Source organism: Podarcis erhardii (assembly GCF_964252035.2).
Source record: "Podarcis erhardii genome assembly, chromosome: 17".
Lineage (NCBI taxonomy): Eukaryota > Metazoa > Chordata > Lepidosauria > Squamata > Lacertidae > Podarcis > Podarcis erhardii.
Genome location: NC_138515.1, coordinates 8,641,502 through 8,666,794, shown reverse-complemented (window position 1 = coordinate 8,666,794; position 25,293 = coordinate 8,641,502). Strand labels below are relative to the sequence as shown.

General features: G+C 45.0%; 2 protein-coding genes across 6 annotated transcripts in view; one reads left to right on the top strand and one right to left on the bottom strand.

Moving 5' to 3' along the window:
- The window catches only part of LDLR (low density lipoprotein receptor), a 31,836-nt gene extending 19,562 nt beyond the window's left edge, over window positions 1-12,274 (top strand). The window contains exons 8-18 of the mRNA XM_081844982.1: window positions 213-338; window positions 1,385-1,556; window positions 1,773-2,000; window positions 3,159-3,277; window positions 5,078-5,217; window positions 5,516-5,657; window positions 6,760-6,912; window positions 7,568-7,780; window positions 7,982-8,059; window positions 8,990-9,147; window positions 10,469-12,274. Coding sequence (XP_081701108.1) covers window positions 213-338; window positions 1,385-1,556; window positions 1,773-2,000; window positions 3,159-3,277; window positions 5,078-5,217; window positions 5,516-5,657; window positions 6,760-6,912; window positions 7,568-7,780; window positions 7,982-8,059; window positions 8,990-9,147; window positions 10,469-10,507 — 1,568 coding nt within the window. The 3' untranslated portion in view covers window positions 10,508-12,274. The remainder of the gene's footprint in view (window positions 1-212; window positions 339-1,384; window positions 1,557-1,772; window positions 2,001-3,158; window positions 3,278-5,077; window positions 5,218-5,515; window positions 5,658-6,759; window positions 6,913-7,567; window positions 7,781-7,981; window positions 8,060-8,989; window positions 9,148-10,468) is intronic.
- A 6,714-nt stretch (window positions 12,275-18,988) lies between these two features.
- The window catches only part of KANK2 (KN motif and ankyrin repeat domains 2), a 79,490-nt gene continuing 73,185 nt past the window's right edge, over window positions 18,989-25,293 (bottom strand). For all 5 annotated transcript variants that reach the window (XM_081844910.1, XM_081844909.1, XM_081844908.1 and 2 more), the window contains 4 exons: window positions 23,763-23,905; window positions 22,964-23,164; window positions 21,820-21,918; window positions 18,989-21,083 (listed from right to left, as the gene is read on the bottom strand). In XM_081844910.1, coding sequence (XP_081701036.1) covers window positions 21,024-21,083; window positions 21,820-21,918; window positions 22,964-23,164; window positions 23,763-23,905 — 503 coding nt within the window. In that variant the 3' untranslated portion in view covers window positions 18,989-21,023. The remainder of the gene's footprint in view (window positions 21,084-21,819; window positions 21,919-22,963; window positions 23,165-23,762; window positions 23,906-25,293) is intronic.

Below are 25,293 nucleotides of genomic sequence, written 5' to 3'. Positions count from 1 at the left end.
TGCTTCTTGTGGTGGCCACTGTGGGGAAAAATCTGAGTAGTTCAAAGTCCAAGACCATTATGGGATACTTCCTGCTCCTCTTTGTTTGGGAGGTTCCAGGCAAGTAGCAGGTTGGCCGCAGTAGAGAAAACTTACTTGAGCCTCGGAGACCAAATGTATTGTCGTACGTTACTGACTTCAGGCGATGAGTATCATCCTCTTGATTTTCCTAGATATCGATGAGTGTCTCAATCCTGATACCTGTAGCCAAATCTGTGTGAACTTGAAAGGAAGCTATAAGTGTGAATGTAATGAAGGCTATCAGATTGACCCTACCACGAAGGCCTGCAAAGCCATTGGTAAGTCTTGGGCATGTTCTACTCTAGAGTATTACTGTAACCATTGCAGGGTGGAGGTAAAAAAGTTAGGGTACCTGCAGGAGCCATCCTTCCCCTGGGAATACATCCAGCCCCAGAAACTTGTTTTTGCAGTTCCTTCCTTTTTAATGTAATATTGGGGACCTGAATTTACTTCTTTTCCTCCCCCCTTCCTTTTTATTAGGTCCATTATAGTGTAAAATGCTTTTTTAACTTGTGACAAGGTGGGTTTGATTTAAATCAAATTGATGTAAATCACTAGTCAGTAAGACTTTATTTAAATCTTTTTTTACAGAAAGACATTCTTGCTGGTATAATCTTAATATTCTCAACCAGATGAAGGTTTCATTTTTGGAATAATAAATTTTCAGAGTAGTTTTTACAGTTATATCAAACATTACTGACAAACATTACTGTTAGAAATACCGTACATAGACAGATAATTATGAAATTATTGTGAGGTTTAGTAAGTTAACTGTTTATATTTGGACAACTTTTATGCTGTACTTTATTGGCAGGAGAAAAACAACCAATTTCTTAATAACAATTTATACAATTTATTTAACTAAAACAATAACATTATAGCATATGTATCCATGTTTGTTAACTGATGTAGTTAAACATTTTTTTAAAAAACACACCAAAACCTTAGACTAGTTTTAGCACACATGAAAACCTTAAAACAAATCCTAATTTCCTGATGAATAGCCTTTGGACTATAATGTAACTTAAATAGAAAACTATCTTTAGAAAGATTTTTCCTCCAAAAGCATTTTATTTAAAAAATCCAATAAAAAAGCAATCTATCCACCCTGACTTGTGAAATGACTTGAGAGCATGGACAATTGGAATGTGCAGTAAACAACTATTTATTTAGTGAACTTTGGACACTGGGAGAATCCACTTATTGAATTGTAATAATTCTTCCCAGAGACCTTTTGATCTGCTTAGTTGCTTTCTGGAAGCTGAGAGAGCAGGTTTAAAAGCCACAGAGTTCCCAATATCCCTTTTCTTGCTCCTTTCCCCAGGCACCATTGCATATCTCTTCTTCACCAATCGGCATGAGGTCAGGAAGATGACTCTCGACCGCAGCGAGTACAGCAGCCTCATCCCCCGTCTCAAAAATGCGGTGGCTTTAGATATGGAAATAGCCAACAACAAACTCTACTGGTCTGACAGCTCTCAGAAAAAAATATACAGGTAAAAATAGGTGAAACGTGTGCACTGCGGGCTGGAACTGGCAGGGCTCAGTAGTATTTGCGTTTTAAATCGCATCTGGGCACAGATGTGATCCAAAACACAACTGCTTGGAGAAAACCAGTCCTGTATGGAATCCTGCAGCCCATGATGTATGACCCCGTCTCTCTCCTTCCTTCATTTCAATGGGGATTCTTCGTTTCTTTGTGATGCCTCCAGCACTCCAATAGACAAAGCAGACAACCACTCTCACCACGCCACCGTGATCGACAGCGGGATCAAATACCCAGATGGCCTCGCTGTGGACTGGGTGCACAGCAACATCTACTGGGCTGACTCTGCCTTGGGCACAATCTCCGTGGCCAGCAGTGAAGGCTTGAGGAGGAGGACCCTGATCAAGGAAGTTGACGCCAAGCCGTGTGCCATTGTGGTGGATCCAGTCCACGGGTATGTTTTGCCTTAAATGCTGCGGGGATTTGCCAGTCTGTTGAGGAACTGGGCTCTTGTTTCTAGGGACACGCCCTAGTGAGAGGCAAAAGATATGTGTGAATGAGGCTGACCTTTGAGATGGGACCTCAGCAGTGGATTAGTAAGGGGGAATTGTCAATGTACGTTCTTTGCATGCAAAAAATCCCAGATCCAATCCTTGGCAGATTAGGCTGAGAAAAGTCTCGTGTTTTCACTGCCCAGGGTTTTAGAGAAAGGATGGCAAACCTTTGGCTCTGCAGATGTTACAAGTCTACAACTATTTGGTTCTTAACCATGCTGTCTTGGGCTGATGAGATTTGGGGAATCCAATAACATCTGGAGGACTCCCCAGGTCCCCATGCCTAACACAGACAGCGCCGAACTGGATGGGCCAGTGGTCTGGCTATACAAAGATAGCTCGGTGGATCTGTCAGCGTTTTAGGGCAGTGTTGACTTTAAAAGAATAGTGCTGGCTGTGGCTTCCTTAAGAGGCTCTCCACGGTCAAAAGAAGCACAGCATTTTGGGGCAAGAGAGGGGCTTTGTCTACATGCATAGTCTAAGCATGCAACCATTGCTGCATGGATGTTGCTGGCCCAGAGATGGAAAGAAGATAAAGTCCCAATCAGAGAAGAATGGCAGATGAAGTTGATGGACTATTCTGAAATGGCTTAAATGACCGGAAGAGTTAGAAATCAGGAGGACCAAAATGTTAGTAAGGAACGGGGAAAATTTATAACTTACCTTAAAGACCATTGTAAACAGTTAAAATCGTTTGTAGGATTGGAATAACACTTGTAGTTTATAAGGGTGAATTCTGGACATAATGGAAGAGGTAAAGGATTTGGAGTATTATAAAAGATGTGGGAGGAAATGATTAATAACAGAACCCACAAAGGGGAGGATAGAAGTCCAGAAGATTCCTAGGAATCTTGTTTTTATTATGTTTGATATATCTCTGTAAAATGTTAATTTGAAAAACCCAATAAATTTGTATTTTAAAAAGAGGGTGGGGGGCCTTTGCCGGGTTTGCTGTCCATTGAGGAGGAGGGGCTTAGGGTCAACTCCCCCAAGGACAATGTTGCTCTGCGAGAGTTGGCTTAAATTGTGTGTTTGTTTCTCCCTTCTCCTCATGTTAGGTTTATGTACTGGGCTGACTGGGGAACGTCTGCGAAAATTGCCAAAAGTGGTCTGAATGGGGTGGACAGCTTTCCCCTGGTGAAAGAAGGCATTCTTTGGCCTAACGGAATAACTCTAGGTAAGCTCTGCATAGCTCAGGGAAGAGAATAAGAAGGGCAGGCTGGAGGAAGACGAGGCTCTGTTGACTCATGATCCAAAGGGACTTGTTTTGTCGTTCAAATGTGGGGCTTGTTGGAGACTGATCTCTCTCTTCCTGCTTTTGTGCTGCTACAAAGTTTGCTCTCTTAGGCAACCCATTTGCAGCTGGATTAGCATCCCACTGCTAGGCGGTGCTGTCATCCTCCCTGACTCAGTTGTAGTGATGGAGTTAGGGAGCGCATTCGCAAACACAAGGGCCAGGCAAGGCTTAGCATATTTACAAGGGCCGGGGGGGGGGGGGAGCTGGACAGAGCAACCTCCGATCCTAAGAATATCTGAAGCTCCTGAGTTGGATTCACAAACATTTTGGGGGGTCATGCATGAGGAGAAAAGGTGCAGTGAGAATTTCCCTTTAAGTACAGTGGTACCTCGGGTTACAGACACTTCAGGTTACAGACTCCAGTAACCCAGAAATAGTACCTCGGGTTAATAATAATAATAATAATAATAATTTATTATTTGTACCCCGCCCATCTGGCTGGGTTTCCCCAGCCACTCTGGGCGGCTTCCAACAGAGATAAAAAATACACTAAAATGTCACATATTAAAAACTTCCCTGAACAGGGCTGCCTTCAGATGTCTTCTGAATGTCAGGTAGTTGTCCATCGCCTTGACATCCGATGGGAGGGCATTCCACAGGGCGGGCGCCACCACCGAGAAGGCCCTCTGCCTGGTTCCCTGCAACTTGGCCTCTCGCAGTGAGGGAACCGCCAGAAGGCCCTCGGAGCTGGACCTCAGTGTCCGGGCAGAACGATGGGGGAGGAGACGCTCCTTCAGATATACTGGACCGAGGCCATTTAGGGCTTTAAAGGTCAGCACCAACACTTTGAATTGTGCTCGGAAACGTACTGGGAGCCAATGTAGGTCTTTCAAGACCGGTGTTATATGGTCTCGGCGGCCGCTCCCAGTCACCAGTCTAGCTGCCGCATTCTGTATTAGTTGTAGTTTCCGGGTCACCTTCAAAGGTAGCCCCACGTAGAGCGCATTGCAGTAGTCCAAGCGGGAGATAACCAGAGCATGTACCACTCTGGCGAGACAGTCCGCAGGCAGATAGGGTCTCAGCCTACGTACCAGATGGAGCTGGTAAACAGCTGCCCTGGATACAGATTAAGAACTTCGCTTCAGGATGAGAACAGAAATTGCGTGGCGGCGGCAGTGGGAGGCCCCATTAGCTAAAGTGGAACCTCAGGTTAAGAACAGTTTCAGGTTAAGAACAGACCTCCAGAACGAATTAAGTTCTTAACCCGAGGTGCCACTGTATATAGTTGTTAAAAGTAAAGGTCATAAAGGTGCTCAGTTAGGTTTTTGAGTGCAGATAATCACCCGTTTTCCCCTTGTAGGCCTGGCTTTTGAGGGGCAGAGTTCTGAACAATGGCAAGTAACCAAAAGCGCTCTTGAGAAATTGTTAGGATAAAATGTTTCTGAAATCCAGTGGACCAAAAGCCAAGAACATATTCTTGGGAATGGGCTGGCCCTTGGGTCTAAATAAAGCAGAGCAGTCTGATTTGGAGGGAACCCTTCTCATCTGAAAGCTGTATGCTGTAGTTTGTTGCAAGTATCAAAGGCGTTTGGGGATGCAGCACTAACTTACAACGCCTCTTGGCCAGTGTGTCTTGTTCTCTCTTCTGAACTACCTTTATGCTTGGCTTGCTCCCTTTCCTATGAATGGAAGGGTGTGTTCCTCTGGTCATGTGACACTTCTGACATCTTCTGTCTTTAGATTTGGCCAACCAGCGCCTCTACTGGGTAGACTCAAAGCTCCACTCCATCTCCAGCATAGATGTGAATGGGAGAAACAGAAAGACCATCCTTGTGAATGAGGACAAGCTGGCTCATCCTTTTGCCATCACAGTCTTTGAGGTGAGGCAGATTCAGAAATGGCCTCATTTTAGACATGTGGTCTTTGTTTATTGATCACATCAATAAGGCGGCACAGTTACTACATCCCCCTATAGCACATGCATCTCTATGGAGAGGACTAATTAATCTGTGAACCTATTGTGCATGTATCTTAGTGTTACTTTTTGAGTTGGCAAGCCATATGTTTCCCATGTTTTGCTTTGCATGGTGTTTTTTTGGGGGGGGGGTTATGTTCACAGTGTTACTGTTGAAAACCAAAAAAATCCATTTAAAAACAAATCACTGAATCTTCACCCAGGATAAAGTGTTCTGGACAGATGTCATGAACGAAGCCATTTTCAGCGCCAACCGCCTGACCGGCTCCGATATCGTCAAGGTGGCAGGGGACCTGTATTCACCCCAGGATCTGACGTTGTTTCATTCTGTACGGCAGCCAAAAGGTATTTGATCATGACCGCCTTCCTGCTGTTGCACCCCTAAATGCGTTTTTTCTCTCTCTTCCCCGACCTTTTTTCTTTTGCCTTGTGCTTTTTGGACTGTCAGGTGAGGGCAGCGCTTGTGCCGACAATAAGCAGTTTAGCACGCTGCACTCTGCCGCCAGGGAAACCCCCTATTATCCTGCAGCGGAGGAGAACAGCCATTTACGGGCTTTTTCTTCCACTACCTGCAGAAGGCAGGGCTATTTAAGTGGTCTTTCTCAATTCCTTCCTGGGTGGCAGCATCTACCTCCAACCCTTGGCCAGCTTCACTCCATTTCATCTCATCTGCCAAAAAAGAGAGCCCTTTAGACCAGCCTTTCTCAACCCGTGGGTCCCCAGATGTCGTTGGACTACAACTCCCATCACCCCTAGCTAGCAAGGCCAGAGTTCAGGGATGATGGGAGTTGTAGTCCAACAACATCTGGGGACCCACAGGTTGAGAACTGCTGCTTTAGACAGCTCCCCCCCCCCACTGCTATTAGTGGTGGTGGTTTTTGCTCTGTCTTGGAGGACTCCCACTGGGTGGGAAGGTGCAGTGTTTGTGTCACGGACTGGGCAGAGGAGGACCGGTGGAGGCCGCCTCCCCAGCCTGACCCTTCCAGAGAAGGGGACAGTTCAGAATTACAGCGGGTTTGAGGGAGGTCTCAGCTCAGAGGCAGATGGGGGGGAAGCTGGGAGATAATGGGAGAGGAGGAGGAAGAAGAAGAAGCACTAGGGGAGTGACAGCTGAATATCTGCCCCATCTGCGTTTCACTAGTTGTTGAGGGCACCCTGACATTATATATATCTGAAAGTTCTAGGGCATTTTTAAATCAAGGTTTTGAACAAGGTTATATTGAATTAAAGCATATGGTAAGGACTTTTCCTTGTCTTGTCCATTCCTGGCCACCTGCCGTGGGGGGTTGGTTCCTCTGCTGCCTGACAATCTGAGATGCCATTCAGTGAGGATAACCTCTGGCTCCCCTTGAATTCCTCCTGTGTTCGTGAAAGTGAAGACTTGTGCAGGCACTTGTGCCATCCTGAGTCTCCTTTGTACAACTTCTCCCCCCCCCCCTTTTAACAGGTGTCAACTGGTGTGAGAAGAACGGAACTCCCAATGGAGGCTGCCAATACCTCTGTCTCCCTGCCCCGCAAATCACTGCTCACTCCGCCAAGTACACCTGTGCCTGTCCTGATGGCATGCACCTGGCCGCAGACATGAGAAGTTGCAGCGCAGGTAAGCAGGCAAAATGGGTGAAGCGAGCCTTTGTGCAGTGAGCAGCTGGCAGCTGGGGTACAAACTCAATCTGTGTGTGTGTGTGTGTGTGTGAGAGAGAGAGAGAGAGAGAGAGAGAGAGAGAGAGAGAGAGACTACAGTGGTGCCTCTGGGTGTGAACAGCATCCATTCTGGAGCCCCGTTCACATCCTGAAGCGAACGCAACCTGCGTCATCGCAATTCTCTGCTTTTGCGCATGCACGTGACGCCATTTTGAGCGTCTGCGCGAGCGGCGAAACCTGGAAGTAACGCATTCCGTTACTTCCGGGTCGCCGCGGAGCGTAACCTGAAAACACTCGACCTGAAGCACATTTAAGGTACGACTGTACCCCCTTTTCCACAAAACGAGTATAGTCGTACCTTGGAAGTCAAACAGAATCCTTTCTGGAAGTCCATTAAACTTCCAAAATGTTCGAAAACTAAATCGCAGCTTCTGATTGGCTGCCGGGAGCTCTGGGTTCCAAAAGAACATTCACAAACCGGAACAATCTCTTCCGGGTTTGTGGCATTCAAGAGCCAAAATGTCCCGAGTTCCAGGGCGTTTGGGATCCAAGGTACGACTGCAAAAGTGTTTATTTGGAGAGATAATTGATATGTTGTTGTCTCCGCCCCCCAGACACTGTTCCCGAGGCTCCTGCTTCTGTTGCCGCCACAACAACTCGGCAGCCTCCCTCGAGAACCACACCTTTGGGCCGGCTGCTCGCCACAACCGGTGCCCCCAAGCATGAAACTGAACGCCTGCCTGCCGCTGCCCCCACCGTTCTGAGCAAACTCATCCCAGGCATCTCTGAGCGTACCACGCCTCCGATGGTCACCCTGTCCCAGCAAGGTAAGAGCTTACACCGAGTGTGTGACACTCTTGTTACGGCTCCTTTGCACCTACGTGCAAAGTGCTGTGCACATAGGAAAACTTAAGTTGGGTGCAAGTTCTTCTCCTCCTCCTCTCCTGTTGCCCCTTCCTTCCCCTCTGCATCTTTAGCAATATTCCAGACTGGACAGGGCTTAATTTTAACTTTCCTCTATTCCCCAGCGCGAAACGGAATTGCTGCTGAAACGGACGGGGCAAGGCAAGGGGGTCCCCCAGCACTCTCAATTGTCCTACCACTGGGTAAGTTCCTCGCCAGGCAAAAGCGTTCCTTTTTAACCAGGCCTTGGGTTGATCTGATTTACATCCTATACCCTTTTAAAATGTCAAAATATATTTAAAAATTAAAACAATTATCCAGTAGCACCTTAGAGACCAACTAAGTTTGTTCTTGGTATAAGCTTTCATGTGCATGCACACTTCTTCAGATTTAAAATGTGTTTTTGTGTGTGTGTGTGTGTCGGGGGAAGGTATTGGGTTGCTGTTTTTATTTTTATTATTAATTTTGTGGTTTTATATCTTGTTTTTATTCTGTGAACCCTGCCATAGGGTGGTATATAAATTCAATCAATCAGTGTAATAGTAATCGTAATAGTAACAAGAATAGTAATAAATAATAATAGTTGCGGGCAAGGCAGAAGCCCAAATCAGTAGTCCTTCTCAGGATGCTCTTGAACTAAATATAATACAGCGGACACTCAGGTTGCGAACCTGATCCATGCGGGATGCACGTTCGCAACCCACGTCTGCGCATGCACGGGTTGCAATTTGGTGCTTCTGCACATGTGCAAAGCGCGATTTAGGGCTTCTGCGCATGCGTGACTGCCGAAACCCAGAAATAACCTGTTCTGGTACTTCCGGGTTTCGGCAGTCTGCAACCCGAAAAAATGCTACCTGAAGCACCTGTAACCTGAGGTGTTGACTGTATTGGTGTAGCAAATAAGTCACGGTGCATATTTTATTCATTAATTTCCTTAATTTCTCAGGTGTGTGTATACGGTATAGCGTTCTTAGATTGTAAGCCTCTTGGGATACAGGCCTGTCATACGTTCTTTGTAAAGCCCCACGCACATAGATAGTGCTATATTCACCATCGTCCCCAGTGGTCTCCCGAGCAGTTAGGAGAGGTTGGTTTAAAATAACATCCTGCCTTCTGGGATTTCTTTTTTCCAGTGCTGATTTGTTTAATCTCCTTTGGGGGTTTCCTTGTTTGGAAGAACTGGCGCCTGAGGAACATCAACAGCATCAATTTTGACAACCCTGTCTATCAGAAAACGACGGAGGACGAGGTTCACATCTGTCGGAGCCAGGAGGGGTACACATACCCATCGGTAAGCTGGCATTCAGAATGGTGGGAACTTTGCAGTTTTCTGTACTGCTGGTGGGTGCTTTGTGTTCTTTGATATTAGTGGGGGTCCCAAGTCATTCTCATTCTGCCCCTCTCCTGAAGCCGTCCTGCCCCCATTCCTTCCCGCCATGGTTGACCGTGGTAATAGTGAAGAACATGGAAGAACAGTGCCCTTCAGGAAAGGTCTCATGCAAAAGTAGCACGAGTGCTCATTGTTTGTATAAATCCATAATGTGAATTTTCTGGGTCTGGCAAGATGACTCCTTTCCCCCCTGCTCTTTTAAAAAACTTTTTAATTTATACTTTTCAAGTTTATACATTTCATTAGTTTTACAATCAACTTAACATTTCAAAGTTTAACTTCCTTCCCCTTCTTTCTGCGGTTCCTTAAATTTATTTTTTAAAATACCTTCTGCATATCCAAATTCATTTAACTTGCTTGTTTAATTATCTACTGTAAATATACACTCTTAAGAAACTGCAGGTTATTACAATAATCCTTCTAATGCTTTTATCTGCTTACAATTTATCTGTAAATATTCAATAAGCCATTTCCATTCTTTTATAAAAAGATTTTTTTATCTTGATTTCTTAGTCTTCTGGTAAGTTTCGCCATTTCTGCATATTCCACAAGTTTTTGTATCCATTCTTCCTTTACTGGGACTTCTGCTTTTTTCCCACTTTCAAGCAAGTAGCATTCTTGCTGCTGTAGTAGCATACATAAATACATTTCTATACAATTTAGGTACTTCTGTCCCTATAACTCCCAACAGTTGTTTCTGGTTGTTGTTTTTTTATAAAAGTTATTTTGAACATTCTTTTCAATTCATTGTACAGTCATACCTTAGAAATCAAACGGCTTAGTTGCTGAACGTTTTGGCTCCCGATCGGAAACTGGAAGGGATTGTTCCGGTTTTCGAATTTTATTTGGAACTCGAAAGTCCGGCACGACTTCCCGCTGGTTCCGATTGGCTGCAGGAGCTTCCTGCAGCCAATCAGAAGCCGCGCCTTGGTTCCCAAACATTCTGGAAGTCAAACAGATGTCCGGAACGGATTCCGATTGACTTCCAAGGTACGTCTGTATATCATTTCCCAGTAAGCTTTAACCTTACTACGAGATGACTCTTTTGAGAGACCGCAAAACACTGAACGCTGTCTTCTTGAGTAGGTTGGTTTCTGTTTCTCTCCTCAATCGGCTGGCAGGCTCACTTTTTATCCCTAATTGGGACATTTTGGCTTCTGCGGTTGTTCCACCTAGCTAAACCCATTGAGTAACTTCCTTTCCAATCTCTCTTCCCCAACAGAGACAAATGGTCAGCCTGGAAGACGACACCACAGCGTGAGCCCACCTCAACGCCTCCAAGTGCCTCTCTCCAGACTTTTGCTGCTGCTTTTTCTGGGAGATCACGCATGCCCTGGCTTCCGTTGTCTCTCAGCCGTCCGACGCCACTTCCCCAGTGACTCGATGGACCTTTCCCTTCCTCAGCCCCTCACCTTTCCCTTTTTTAAAAGGAAGAAACTGTACGTCGGTCAGCAACTGTCTTTACAGGACAGAGCAGACGAACCAGGGCCACTTTGTTGAGTTTTTATGTTTCGATATATTTATTGTTGTATCCAGTGCTGCCACGGCACTGATACGTCTGCTGTCCTCTGAGTCTCATTTTTAATCTGGGCAGGGTCACTTATTACTATTTTTTCACGCACGTGAAGGACAGTAACTTGACAAAGGCAGTGGCTGTTCTCTGGATGCACACCTGGGTGTCTCGGGGTCCTTTTCACAAGCTGACCGTTGTGCCTGGCCCTTTTCTCTCCAAAGGCCTGACAGGCTGGCATGAAGCAAGCTTGGAAGGGAATCGGGAACATGAGCCTTTGCTGAGAACTCGCCTTGCCTTCGTGAGCCTCTGAGCCCCTTTCTCCCAAGCTAGACTGGGGAAAATTTTAAAGAGTGGATTTTGCCATCCGTGCCGCAAAGAAGAAACAGTGACTTTTGCCCTCTTAACGTCCAAAGAAAGGAAGGACAACGTGGAGGTGTCCTGGATCCCTCTGTGGGCCCTGAGCTGCTAGATCTCTCTCAGCCTTCCCCCGCCACTTTCGTTTGATTTCTTCTCGTTTCTCTTTGCGACCCGTGTAGCTTTGTAACCTTGCATTTTCTGTATTTGCACTTGATTCCTTTCTTTTGGCTCTCTTGTCACGTGTTGCCAGGAGGGTGAGAGAGGGGGGGAGAACTGAACCAATGAGACAAGCAGGCTGACTTTGGGGAGGGAAAAAGGGGGTTGTTGCGTTTTGCTCGGTGCTGGTCCGTTTTGTGCCTTTCGGCAGGTGGACAAAGGGCAATAGATTGTGCTGGCCAAGAAAGCAGGAACTGAAGCCATTCTCCTGTGTCTTCTACCTTCGTCACAGGTTTACAGTTGCCTTATCGCTGCATCTCTCTATGCCAGGTATATTTTTTACAAATTTCCTGCCCTTAGCTTTGCCTTATTTTGTATACTGTTATCCCTTCTCTTACTAACAGAGGGCCTCTTAACTAAGGCAAATGCCAAATGGGAACTCCCAGCCCCCTTCTAGAGTTGCACTAAACTCTGATTCTGCACCTTAGTTGAAATATATATATATATATTGCATGTGATGCTTTTTAAGCTTTTGTGAATGGAAGCGCCAGGTTGCCACATGTTCTAAGGTGGGCTGAATTTGAGCTCATGGTGTGCTCTTTAGCTACCGTTCACCTAATGAAGGATCTTTACATTTTCAAGGAAGTAGAATCAGTGTAAATTCCAAATGTCTGCCGCAGCTCCAGTCCGTCCTAAATTCAGTAACGAACAAGCAGAAAATACCCGCTTACCCTGCTATCCTAGGATAACAAATGGCAACTTTATTTTCTTGGCCTGACACATCTAGTTCCCTTCCTTTGACGGAGGGGACAGCACACTACATACCAAGGAAAAGCACTCAAAACCCCTTTGACCTGAAGCTGTGAAAGATTCCAACCGCTTCCTCTGATTGTGGAGCATGTAAATGATGTATAATGTTTGAGATATATATTTCCTTTGCACAAAACGTTGCATTCTGTATGTACATAATGTTCATAAAATACATGCCTTATTTATTTATAAGTTTATTTTCTTATGGTTGTTGATGATTAGGCTTTATTCCCTCATCCCCCGATTCTCTGCAGTTATGGGTGCATATTATGGTGGAGAGCTAACCATGATCAGCTAAAGTTCAGTCCCAATCTGAAGTAAGCGGGACTGAACGTGGGGGCTGCGTTTTGCATGTCATAGTGAACCAAACCTTTGCGGTTTGCCATTAACATGGGTGTCTGAACCAGGGACTGCGGTTTTGTTTCACTCCAAGGAAACCACTGCTCCATGAAGCTTTTCGTATCTCCACAACTGCATAGATGCTTTGAGTGAATTGTACTTGATCGCTGCTCTTACTGGTGCTTTCAGCAGCAGTGCCCAAATGTTTTTTTTCTTGGGGGGGGGGGACTGCAGCCAAAAAGGGGATTAACTTTTGCAATATTTATTCGCTTATTTAATGCGGTGGGGGTATATTTCCCATCACTGTCCGCAAATCTTGCCATTTAGGTACAGTCTGATTTTTATCATCCCACCCCTTTCAGGCATGCAGCATGTTTTTTGCTGATTCGGCATGGGTCGATTGCAGTTGGAGATGATTTTGTCGTTTGCTGCATCCCCTTCTCCTTTGCTGTTGCATTGTGAATGATACTCATGTCTATATCATGTCAGCCACCTTGCATGGAGCAGTCAAATTTTTAAAAGCACAAGCCGGTTGATAGAATTGTGTGTGTTCATTTGTAAAGAAAAGTGTCAATGGCCTAAATGTCTATGAAATGCTCAGCTGCCTGCCCCAATGGTTTATTGTGTTAATGTCATTGGCTGTAGTAATTTGGGGGCCTTAAAATGAGCACTGAATAAATTTTTGTAGAAGTAAGATGTAGTAAAGGGGAACACCCCCCCAAAAAAACCCCCCTTAAGGTTATGTTTTACTTTGAGAAGGGAAAATAACAAAGCACTGTCAGTCTATGTATTTGCCCTGCTGTCACATTAAGAGTGCCTTTCATTTGTCATGCTGATGAAGAGTCCTCAACTTCCTTTGGGTTGTTAATGGCTGCTTTAATGTCTTTCTCATACTTTTGTCTTTAAATCAAAGAGCAACAATCACAGAAATGGGAATAGCTCTGAAACGTCTTGCTTAGTGCCTGAATCTTGTCAAAAGCAGTGGCCCAGACCTGAGCATCATTCAGTATGTCCTTTTCTGCTTCTGGTTGCCTTGAAAATTCCAAAGTAGGAAGCAACTTTCCTAGACAATGGGCAGTAATGGTGCTACTTTAAACAAAAGCAGTTGGGGATTTTGAGAAAGAAATGACAAGCTGTGCCTCTGGTCCTTTGGTCTAGTGCTCCCCTGCTGTAGCATACAAAGCTGTTAGGCTCTGCAGGGTTGAGTGGGGCAAGCCGGTTCCTTGTTGGGGCTGTTTGCATAGGAGAAACAGCTGTATATCAATTGAGCTACATTTGATGAAGTCAAAAATGTTCCCTGAGCTTCAGGATGTTTGTGTTAGAAGCTCAGTACACCTTCCGTTGTGTAATTGGAATGCGGATGGCGCTGTGGTCTCAACCACTGAGCCTCTTGGGCTTGCCAATCGGAAGGTTGGTGCTTCAAATCCCTCTGTGAGCTCCTGTTGCCAGCTCCTACCAACCTAGCAGTTCGAAAGCACACCAGTGCAAGTAGATAAATAGGTACTGCTGCGGCGGGAAGGTAAATAGCATTTCTGTGAGCCCTGGCTTCCGTCAGTGTCCCAGAAGCAGTTTAGTCATGCTGGCTACATGACCTGGAAAGCTGTCTGTGGACAAATGCTGGCTGCTCGGCCTGAAAGCGAGATGAGCGCTGCATCCCATAGTCGCCTTTGACTGGACCTATCCATCCAGGGGTCCTTTACCTTTTTAATTCTGTAAGGACAGAAGGGGGGGGGAGAAAAGTGCAACCTGGAGCTCAGGGAACAGTAGGATCCTCTCCCCCCTTGGTGCAGAACCCGTTTCATGCTTGCATAAGTTTCAGCTTAGTCCTTGCTGGGCTAGGCAAACAATCCAGGCAAAGTCCCTTTAATAGCTCACCTGAGATTCTGCTTCTGCATAGTGAAGAACAGCAATCCATGTTTCCGTTTTCTAGATGTCAACATGAGATGCTGCAAGTCCCTGGACAGCAGGGGGAAGCTGTCTTAAGGCTGCATTCACATAGCAGTTTATTCCATTTCCCTGGCTGTTATGTATTATAGCTGAGCTTTCACACAATGTGAAGGACACTGACAAACTGGAACGTGTCCAGAGGAGGGCAACCAAAATGGTCAAAGGCCTGGAAACGATGCCTTATGAGGAACGGCTAAGGGAGCTGGGCATGTTTAGCCTGGAGAAGAGGAGGTTAAGGGGTGATATGATAGCCATGTTCAAATATATAAAAGGATGTCACATAGAGGAGGGAGAAAGGTTGTTTTCTGCTGCTCCAGAGAAGCAGACACAGAGCAATGGTTCCAAACTACAAGAAAGAAGATTCCACCTAAACATTAGGAGGAACTTCCTGACAGTGAGAGCTGTTCGACAGTGGAATTTGCTGCCAAGGAGTGTGGTGGAGTCTCCTTCTTTGGAGATCTTTAAGCAGAGGCTTGACAACCATATGTCAGGAGTGCTCTGGTGGTGTTTCCTGCTTGGCAGGGGGTTGGACTCCATGGCCCTTGTGGTCTCTTCCAACTCTGATTCTATGATTCTATTCTATGATTCTATGACAATGTAAAGGACACTTCTGGAAGTCTAGCAGCGTGTGGGGGAAGTTTAGTGCTTTTTTCTGTGTTAATCACTTCTTGAGGGGGCATCCATCCGCAACCCCAACAACTTAGAAAATCAGAGGTGTTAAAGTGAGGAGATTTGGGGTAGTTAAGCCAGCATACAATTCTTTCCAACAATTTTCATGGGTGAATTGAGGAAAAGAAGCATTCATGTGTAGGAGTGACATTGTCCGTTGACATTCAGTGTGTCATACCCAGTGGTGTGAATGAAATTTGGCATATTGGTCAAAAGGCCGCAGTTCTTGAACGCAACAGGTACAGCATTGTGAAAGGAGCGTTAGCAAAAGGGACAGAAGTGCTAGCATTACAATCAGGAAAATGTGATGCAATAAACCAAAATGCATATATAGCCCCTAGTTCACGAATGCCACCAGAAACCATCTGGGAGAACCTGGTTTTCTTACACAAGTTTTGGGAAGCTCTTCAGGTGAACACCTGACCATTGAGAGGTTGTGTCCTTTCAGCTGCACTAAGTTATATTTTATCAAGCGTTTTCTTCACTGTTCCTTGATGAAAATCCTTTGGGGGGGTGTTCTTTCCCCAGATCGTGAATGAGTTTAATAAATATTTAAATACACTGAAAGTATTTCATTTGTTTTTTCTTGGCCAGTGTGAAAGCTGCCGTTGTAGTGTTACTGATGGTGGGGTTGCTCGTTTGTTGCCACCCCAATTTGTGATCCAGTGCACTTTCAGAATGCTTTTCAATAAAGTATCTCCCCAAAGGTTTGGGCCCTGGGAGGAAGGGGCGGATGTTTATGATCATTTAAAAATGGGAGGTGTGTCCCCACCCACTTTTGCCTCTAACTGCCCATCATCTGGATTTGAAGACTGAAAAAATAATGGTTTATAGATGATAGAATGGTTGGATCTTAAGGAATGAATATCACATATAGCTGCAGGTTAGAGAAGTCCTTTTATTACTATTTTTTCTTCTGTATCGTTTAGATTTTTTCTTTCTTTTCCATTTTTTTCTCTTTCGTTAGGTTTCTCCTTGTCTTTTCTTCCTTCGGTTTTCTTATAGACTTAAGTAGCTGTCTCAGTATATTATAAAATGATACTTGGTGATAGGTATGTCATTTCCTTGAATATCAAACCATAAATTGAAAGAATAGGGGATGATGCCCACAGTACCCTCTGATTTCTATTTTTTTTTTTTTTTTAAAAAGGGCTTTCTTGGCTATACACTTACCCCACCCAGAAACTTGTACTGCTGCCACAAACAAAATATTTGCAGGTCTCCTTGCCGTCAGGCGGGCTGGCACACTGCTTGTCTTCTGACTTCTGCACAGAACAGCTTCCTGGAAGGGCTTTTGAGAGCTATGCTAAGGAGCAGCAGTGAGGGACGCAGTTGCCAGCAAAGCCGCATGCCCCTCGTTGATCCCCTGCAGAGATGAATGGCCTCGCCTGTCCAGGCTGGCTTTCCTTCTCTCAGGGAGCAGACCAGTTCCCCAGTCTTCAGAGCCAAGTTGCCTGCGGGCAGGCAGAATGCAAAGCTCGCAGCGGGCCGATTCACTTTTATTCAGCCGCTGCCAAAGCCTGGAGCCAGCTCCTTAAGACTCGAGAGCAGCCGATTAGCCGCCGCTGCAGCAGACATAAACCCTAGACCACAGGAGCATAATCACTGCTTAAGCCGATTGCCCAAAGTGGCTATTAGAAGCTTGTTAGCTTTTTAAATGAGGGAAGTTGTTTCCCTTCCCAGATTCTTCCACAACAGTTAGGGTGGGGATGGGGGGGGGGGAGAGAGTGTTTCTTTCTGCTCTTGCTTAAATTTAAAGGTGCTGACCTTTAAAGCCCAAAACAGCCTCGGTCGTGTAAACCTGAAGGAGCGTCTCCACCCCCATCGTTCAGCCTGGACACTGAGGTCCAGCTTCAAGGGCCTTCTGGCGGTTCCCTCACTGCGAGAAGTGAGGTTACAGGGAACCAGGCAGAGGGCCTTCTCGGTAGTGGAGCCCGCCCTGTGGAACACCCTCCCACCAGATCTCAAGGAAATAAACAACTATCTGACTTTTAGAAAACATCTGATGGCAGCTCTGTTTAGGGAAGTTTTTTATGTCTGATGTTTTATCGTGTTTTTAATATTCTGTTGGGAACTGCCCAGAGTGGCTGGGGAAGCCCAGCCAGATGGGCAGGGTATAAATAATAAATTTATTATTATTAATAATAATAATCAGCACATTTAGGGAGGCGCAACTGTCTTGCCTGCACTGGGTGCCAAGCCAAGAGGATGCTGCTGGGGGAGCCACAACAATGACAGAATGAAAGGTGAGACATGGAGGGAGGGGATTTTGGCATTTCCCTCACCTACTCTGCCCCTCACCCGGGAGGTGGCATTGCCTTCAGTGAAACCACGTGACACTTCAGGCAACTGGATGCCACATTGACAGCTCTTTTACACTAGCAAAATGAGAGTAAAATGTGCCTGTTGCCCTGGTCATCAGTGGCGTAGCATGGGGGGGGGGGACAGACATAGTCGGTTGTCCTGGGTACAAAATTGTCAGTTTCCCTCCATCCCTTGCCCCCTCTGCACGGGCCTGGGCAATCCTTGCTATGCCACTGATGGTCAGTGCTGGATTTACATACGGGCTGAGTAGGCTGCACCCAGGACCTCATAATCTAGGGTAGCCTCAGCCTCTTGCCAAAAACGATTTTAAAAACAGACAGATTTTACTATCTAGGCCCAGTTGCTTAGTAACATTAAACAGGTGACATGAGTCTATGGCCATGTAACAATTACACAAGCATGTACGGTACTTACCGTTTAATAAAGTTCGTCAAACATGCTCGCTCTGACAAAGAAAATTTCAGCCACCAAGATACGTATCAAATAATATTCCAGGAGAAAATTCTGACAGCTTTTCCAAACGTGGAAACAATTTTTTAGATAGTTCCTGCATTTAAAGCTTACAAACTGTACTGGCAAACGATGGTTTTTTAGACTAAAGAATTATATATGGTCAACAATGTCCCAAGATCAGTTGTCTGATCTAAACATTCTCTGCATAGAAAATGATAAACTGGAACTTACTGATTTTAATGATATAACTGATAAGTTTGCATCCAAAAGAGCTCGAGAGAAACTGCTTTGACTTTGCATATAAAGGTAAAGGGTAAAGGGACCCCTGACCATTAGGACCAGTCGTGGCCGACTCTGGGATTGCGGCGCTCCTCTCGCTTTATTGGCCGAGGGAGCCAGCATACAGCTTCCGGGTCATGTGGCCAGCATGACTAAGCTGCTTCTGGCGAACCAGAGCAACGCACGGAAATGCCATTTACCTTCCCGCTGGAGCGGTACTTAATTTCTCTACTTGCACTTTGACGTGCTTTCGAACTGCTAGGTGGGCAGGAGCAGGGACCGAGCAATGGGAGCTCACCCCGTCGCAGGGATTCGAACTGCTGACCTTCTGATTGGCAAGTCCTAGGCTCTGTGGTTTAACCCACAGCGCCACCCGCGTCCCATGACTTTGCATATGGTGTGATGTTATAAAATAGCCATGGTCCCCCTATGAATGTTCTGTGTGAATGTCTTCATTCATTCCATACTTCAATAAACTTGTTACAAACTAATATGCAATCTTTTTATCAATGCTAAAATTTCAGCAATGTTCTGCTTTCATTGAGTAGATAAAGACGAGGACAAAAGGATCTGAGACCGGCAACTTACCAAAGGTTATTCAGGTTTTTCCTTGAGTTAATCTTGCTCCTCTTTTAAAAATCATACTTTTTGTGCAGGGAAAAAAAGTTATGACAATATTACAGATTTCTCTCTCTCAAGTTGCTATAAGGCAGGCATTGCCAAACTTGGCCCTCCAGATGTTTTGGGACTACAATTCCCATCATCCCTGACCACTGGTCCTGTTAGCTAAGGATGATGGGAGTTGTAGTCCCAAAACAGCTGGAGGGCCAAGTTTGGCCATGCCTACATAAGGGAACACCCCTTTAACAGTAACACCGCTAGAAACAGAAAGAGTCACATCTGATCATTTTACGTTTATTATGGCTATAAATGACCTTAACTTCCTTTAAAAGTGTAGAAATATCATCATATGACAATCCTAAAAGAGATTACATTTATCGAAGGCAATATCCCAAGTACAAGTTCCAAACACACTCCTAAAGACATGCAGTTTTCTAAAGCCTCCTGTTGCCCGTTCAAAATGTCTGCTTTGGGGGCAGCGACAGAAAACCATTGCCAGGATGAAAGACTTGTACTGTCTGTGCGTTCGGAGCAACACAAGAGCCAACTGGCTCCAAATAAACATCTGTTTTCAAGCCCAACTAGTGTCTAATGGCTTTTACACAAGGCAGAATAGAGACTGTGCAAATATATCAGCTGGCAGATTTGCAGCTTCAGACAGTAGTCCTTCGCCCAGCCAGTTACAACCCACCTCAACATTTTGGACGTCGTCTCCTCTAGAATTCCTTAAAAAATTCTGTGCACTAAAATAATTTATATAGTCGTTTTCTTGGTGTATATTAATATATATATATTTATATATTTATATAAAAATAGGTTGTACCCTTTTACTATTTCAAATTATTGGCATTAAAAAAAACCCCAAACCACTATGGTTTATCTTAATTATTATACTTTCCCCCCTCCCCTACTGATCATTGGCTGTTAGGAGAGACAGACATAAATTTTGGTATTAAAACTCCAATAAGCAAAGAGGACTTTTTCAACTTGCATAGCATCCATTAATGAATTTGGTGCTTCGGGTAATCCCAAAGAGGGAAACAGTTTAGGTCTGCCTAATTAGAACTGCATTATTTTGACATTTTTAGGCAAATAATACCAGATATTTTCCTCAGATCCTAGTCATCCAACATCAGTAAATCAGATTGTAGAGAGTAACTGACAAGGAGAGCTGATTAGCACTCTGGGCAAAGGGTTCAATTCACTGGGAGAATATCTCCTGTGCAAATCTGTTTAATTGGAGCTGTGCAAAGGCCCATCAGCATTCAGCCACAACATTTCCTTGTGCAGAAGAAACAGCCTACAGCCTAGCCAAATAATGGTTATCATTTTGGAAAGAAATCTAATCCCATCTACCCCACCCATCGAAAATATACTATTGCTCCCTTACCAAGTTGCCGAACTCAGTGAGAATTCACATTTTGCCAAATCTGCAAAATTCACTCATTCGAACCTTTGTGTCAAATACTCATTTTAGTTCCATTGCAACGTTGTTTGTATTACAATAACACACACACACGTAGAAACTCCTACCCAAATGAAGAAACATTGATTCAAAACAGGGCCCTGTTTCAGGCAGCGTGGCCTTCAAAAATTATTTCAAGTAATGTCGTGTTTAAGTATGGGTTTTTTGTCTTGAAAAAGAGAAAAGGAAAATGGATTCTGTGTGGAGTTGCTTTAGGCAGGCCTCTTAACAATACATTAAGTCCCATTTTACAATGAGAGGAGGAGCTGAGACAAAGAGATGCCCAAGATTATTCAAGAAGTGCGCTGCAGAAGCCTATGTGTGGCATCCACTCTGTCTCTCTATAGATTCTCCATAACCCTGGACTACCCAAACTCATCAGCTCAGGCTCAAGAGACATCTTTCGCCTTGCAGAGACTTTTAATACTGCAATGGACTTGGGTGAAAGTTGGGCGGAGAGGGAAACATGTCTCTAGAAAGCAGGAAAGCCTTTAAGCCATGCCAAGTTGGCTGAGAAGCTGTATCCAGAAGTCCTTCACCGATTCTTCCTCTTTGGCTCAATAGCTAGCAGAATTGCAGCTGATCAGGCTAAAGTAGCCGCTCAGAAACTGTAGGGGGAGCTCCTTCTCCTGGAAGGCCAACCAGTCCACTGAGTGTAGCCGATGAGAGAGATCCCAGCTGATGGGAGGGGTTGCAGGAGGCTGAGAACAGACAGCATTTCTTGGGAGATTTACATGCTTACATTATGCACCATTGGATGCTTAGGTTCTGCAGTCCTTGACAAGTTCTCAGGTACTTCTTCAAAGGGAAGCGTAGACAGACAGGAAACCGCCTCGTTTTGTGTTACTGAGCATCACCGGACATAGATGCTATCTTCTCATCTTTCGGCTGTTTGGGGGTCCCCTGAAAAGTGCATTTCATGGTTAGTCTTTAATTAAACAGCCCTACTTATCTCATTTTGCCTCCTGTGTTGCTCCTCAGCCCTTTCCTTTGCCAGAAACAGCCCCCTGAACTCAAAACTGACCCTCGTGCAAAGTTCCCTGCTCACTTAAGCAGGAGGACAAGTCTGTGCAGAGCCAGCCCATCAAATTTATTTTCTAAAAACATCGTTCACCACAAAAGATACAGTGGTACCTCGCAAGACGAATGCCTCGTAAGATGAAAAACTCGCAGGACGAAAGAGTTTTTCGTTTTTTTGAGTTGCTTCGCAAGACAAATTTCCCTATGGGCTTGCTTCGCAAGACAAAAACGCCTTGCAAGTTTGTTTCCATTGTCTTGGAAGTTTGTTTCCTTTTTCTTAAAACCGTGCATTCACTTTGAAGAGCAACTCATAGCATGCGGTGTGGTAGCCTTTTTTGAGGTTTTTGAAGACTTTGGTGATTTTTGAAGCTTTTCCAAAGTCCGTGCTTCGCAAGACGAAAAAATCGCAAGACGAAAAAACTCGCGGAACAAATTAATTTCGTCTTGCGAGGTACCACTGTACTGAGTTGAAGGATCGCATTTTAACATGGGCAACCCCCAGTGCATTAGACCCCCATTCTGCGTCTGATCTGCTGGTTATCGTGCCTCAAGCGGGGAGCTGGACCAACTGCACTACAAGGCCGGTGCAATGATTCCTTGACTGTACATGGCAACTTACCGGAGACGAGGCTTTGGCAAAGTTCAGATGAGCATACAGCATGATGGCAATGTCATTCTGGCCTGCTTCCACTGCGATGGAGAGAGCTGTGCTGCCATCCTGCAGGAGGAGAGAAAATCCAAAGTGTTGGTGCTAAACAGCCTCTGCCCAGTAGACCTGAAGGAACATCTCCACCCCCATCGTTCAGCCCGGACACTGAGGTCCAGCGCTTAGGGCCTTCTGGCGGTTCCCTCACTGCAAGAAGCCAAGTTAAGGGGAACCAGGCAGAGGGCCTTCTTGGTAGTGGCACCTGCCCTGTGGAACGCCCTCCCACCAGATGTCAAGGAAATAAACAACTACCTGACTTTTAGAAGGCATCCGAAGGATGTTTAAGGAAGTTTTTAATGTTTGATGCTTTATCATGTTTTTAATATTCTGATGGGAACTGTCCAGAGCGGCTGGGGAAACCCAGCCAGATGGGTAGGGTATAAATAATACATTTATTATTATTATTATTATTATTATTATTATTATTATTATTATTATTATTATTGGCAGTGCCCAGTTACCAAATATATTATGGGGTCTATGAAACTTGGGGTGCTTCAGAAGTGGAAAGGATTATCAACTAAGGAGAAATGGCTTATGAAATTGATGGACTATGTTGACATGGTAAAATTAACTGCCAAATTAAGAGGACATAATGACGAAGTGTTTAAGGAAGAACGCAAAGCACTGGTGGATTATCTATCAAATTATCACTTTCCGCTCAGCCTGCAGTGGAATGGGAGACAAAGGGTTTGTGCACTGTATGTCGTGATTCTATCCTGTGAACTGCCCTGAGACCTGCAGGTACAGTGGTACCTTGGTACCTTGGTTCTTGAACTTAATCCATTCTGAAAGTTCATTCGACTCCCAAAACCGTTCAAAAACCAAGGCACGGCTTCCGATTGACTGCGGGAGCTTCCTGCACTCACTTGGAAGCTGCAGAAGCCGTGTCGGATGTTCGGCTTCCGAAAAACATTCGCAAACCAGAACACTCACTTCCGGGTTTGCGGCATTCGGGAGCCAATTTGTTTGGGAGCCAAGCCGGTCGAGTATCAAGGTACCACTGTATAGGATATAGGGCGGTATACAAATTTAATAAATAACAAAAAGGGCTCACGTTGTCGGAGAGGGCAACGTCACAGCCAGGTGTGGCCAAGAGCAGGCGGACGATCTCAGCATGGCCATGTTCACAGGCGCACATCAGCGCTGTGGAACCATCATCATCTTGCAAGTTGACATCCGCTGCGCTAGCTAGCAAGGCACGAACCATGTCCAGGCGCCCGTGGCTGACGGCCAACATCAGTGCAGTTTGCCCAGCCTGCAGGAGCAGCGAGGAGAAAAGCAACAGTGTAAGTTGCAGTTAAATACTAGGGCCAGGGTTGGGTGGGGTGGGATGAGAATTGAGGGTGAAGGCTGCTGCAATCTCTGGCTCATCAGAATCGCTTGCCTCTGTTTAGTGCACAAAACTGAAATGCTGGGGAAGGGGAAAGCTCTTGATTTAAGCGTGATTTGACACCGTAAGCATTGATCCAGCTTGCAAAGAAAGAAAAGCCAACTGAGAGTACAAAAATCTGAAAAGCGTTTCACAATTACCTTAACTTGCAATCAAGCTGGGGCCTGCAAAGCTTTCAAGAAACTGAGCTGTTTTGCAAAGTGTGTTGCTTTGCTTTGACAGGAGCGTTTCCTCAATTGCCAATGATACTGTTTACGAAACCTCAGTAAGGCAAACATGTGCAAATGAGGAATGGGGGAAGAGAATCAGGCTTTAAAATCTCACTTGTGCCCTCAGAGCAGAAGAATAGGTGGTTCTGAGCACCCCACCCTGGCCAAAGCAGAAGCCTTTGCAAGGCTCTCTCATCACCTGACTTCCACCTCCACCTCCCTGTCCTGCGAGAAAGTGCTAACCATTTGGATACCTGGCTGGCTTTGGCATTTACGTTGCCCATTTTCAGCAGCTGCACAATTGTGTCCATGTCACTCTCTGAGCGGGAAGCGGCCAGTGCTGTCAGCATGATGGCCGTATAGCCAGCTTTGTTCTGTTGGTCCACGTGGCACAAACCTAGAAAGGCAAAGGAATCAACAAGAAGCCTCATCCCCTTGGAACCAAAGATTTAGAGCGAATGGGTTGTGTAGCCCCTAAGGCTGGCCTAAGACATTGCCAACAGGCACCTGCCTGAGCCTGATTTCAAAACCATCCATGGAAAAAGATCCCCCCTAACCTAGCCAGATAGTTGCTGTGATTATTGTGAGCTATTTCCTGATGTTTTGCCTAGATCTTCGTTCTACCACTTCCTGCACAGACCAACATCAGTCATTGCACCCACTTCCCCTTGATTTAATCCACCCCCTTCTTATTCTTATTCATTTCATGTTTATACCACTTTATATTTTTATGAAAAAAATCTCAAAGTGGTCAACAACACATCTGTGAAAGGAATTTTGAGGTCTTAGATATATGGTAATGTTCATAACCGCACGTACATAGATCAGCACAGGAAGACCGACCTGAAGCCATTTTGATTCCTAAACTGAGCAAATGTTTTCTCTGCAAGGTCAAAGTGGAAAAGCCTCCCCATTGTCTTTTCCTTCACAAATCCTGTCTTAAGGGTATGTCTGTGTTTGAATAAGCTATGAGCCTGTGACCTGGCCCAGGAACTAAGTATTTATCATTACAAAAGACTGGTCAGGCTCCCCAGGCAATCCAATCAAGTAACCTGCCAGATAGGAGATAAACAAGGACAGGAGAAAAACAACATTCAAATTTCTGTTTTAAGATCACATTTTCTGTGATGTAGGTATGATGTATCTGAGGGGTGGTCTTGGGTTACACCCCTTCTGTGATGTATGTATGATGTTTCTGGAGCTGGTCTTGATCTACAGGGTGGCAATTTCAAAAGTCTTTATAAGGCCCTGTGCACCATTTTTCTGGGTTCCTCCTCTCTCCTGCGTGTGAGGGGAGCATCCTGTTGCAACAGATCAATAAAGATCAAGCTTACTAGCTGCTTTGCTTCTCAATATTCTCTGGTTGGCCTCTGTTATTCTCTCCTACCAATAGGGAACCTATGTAAGGACACTATATGGGCTCTTGGATATCCCATAAGGAAAAAGGGCAATTTTTGTTTACAACACATCAAAACATCAAAGTATATCTTCAAAGCAACACAATTAACAGGAAACTAAAATATTAAAGATTTCAAAATAAAACATCGCAAAGGAGGTCAACCACAGAAGGCACACTTAACACAGCAAAGTTAACCAAAAAAATAAATAAAATAAAACCTTACTAAAGTAAGTCAAGTATAGAATTCACATTTAAAACAGCAAGAGAATAAAATATTATCATAAGCATAGAACATATCAACTGGGCAGCGGCTGTGGAAGCTCAGGCTCAGTGACCTGGATCTGCACTCAGAGACAGCCAAGATTGTATGAAGAGAAAACTCCCAG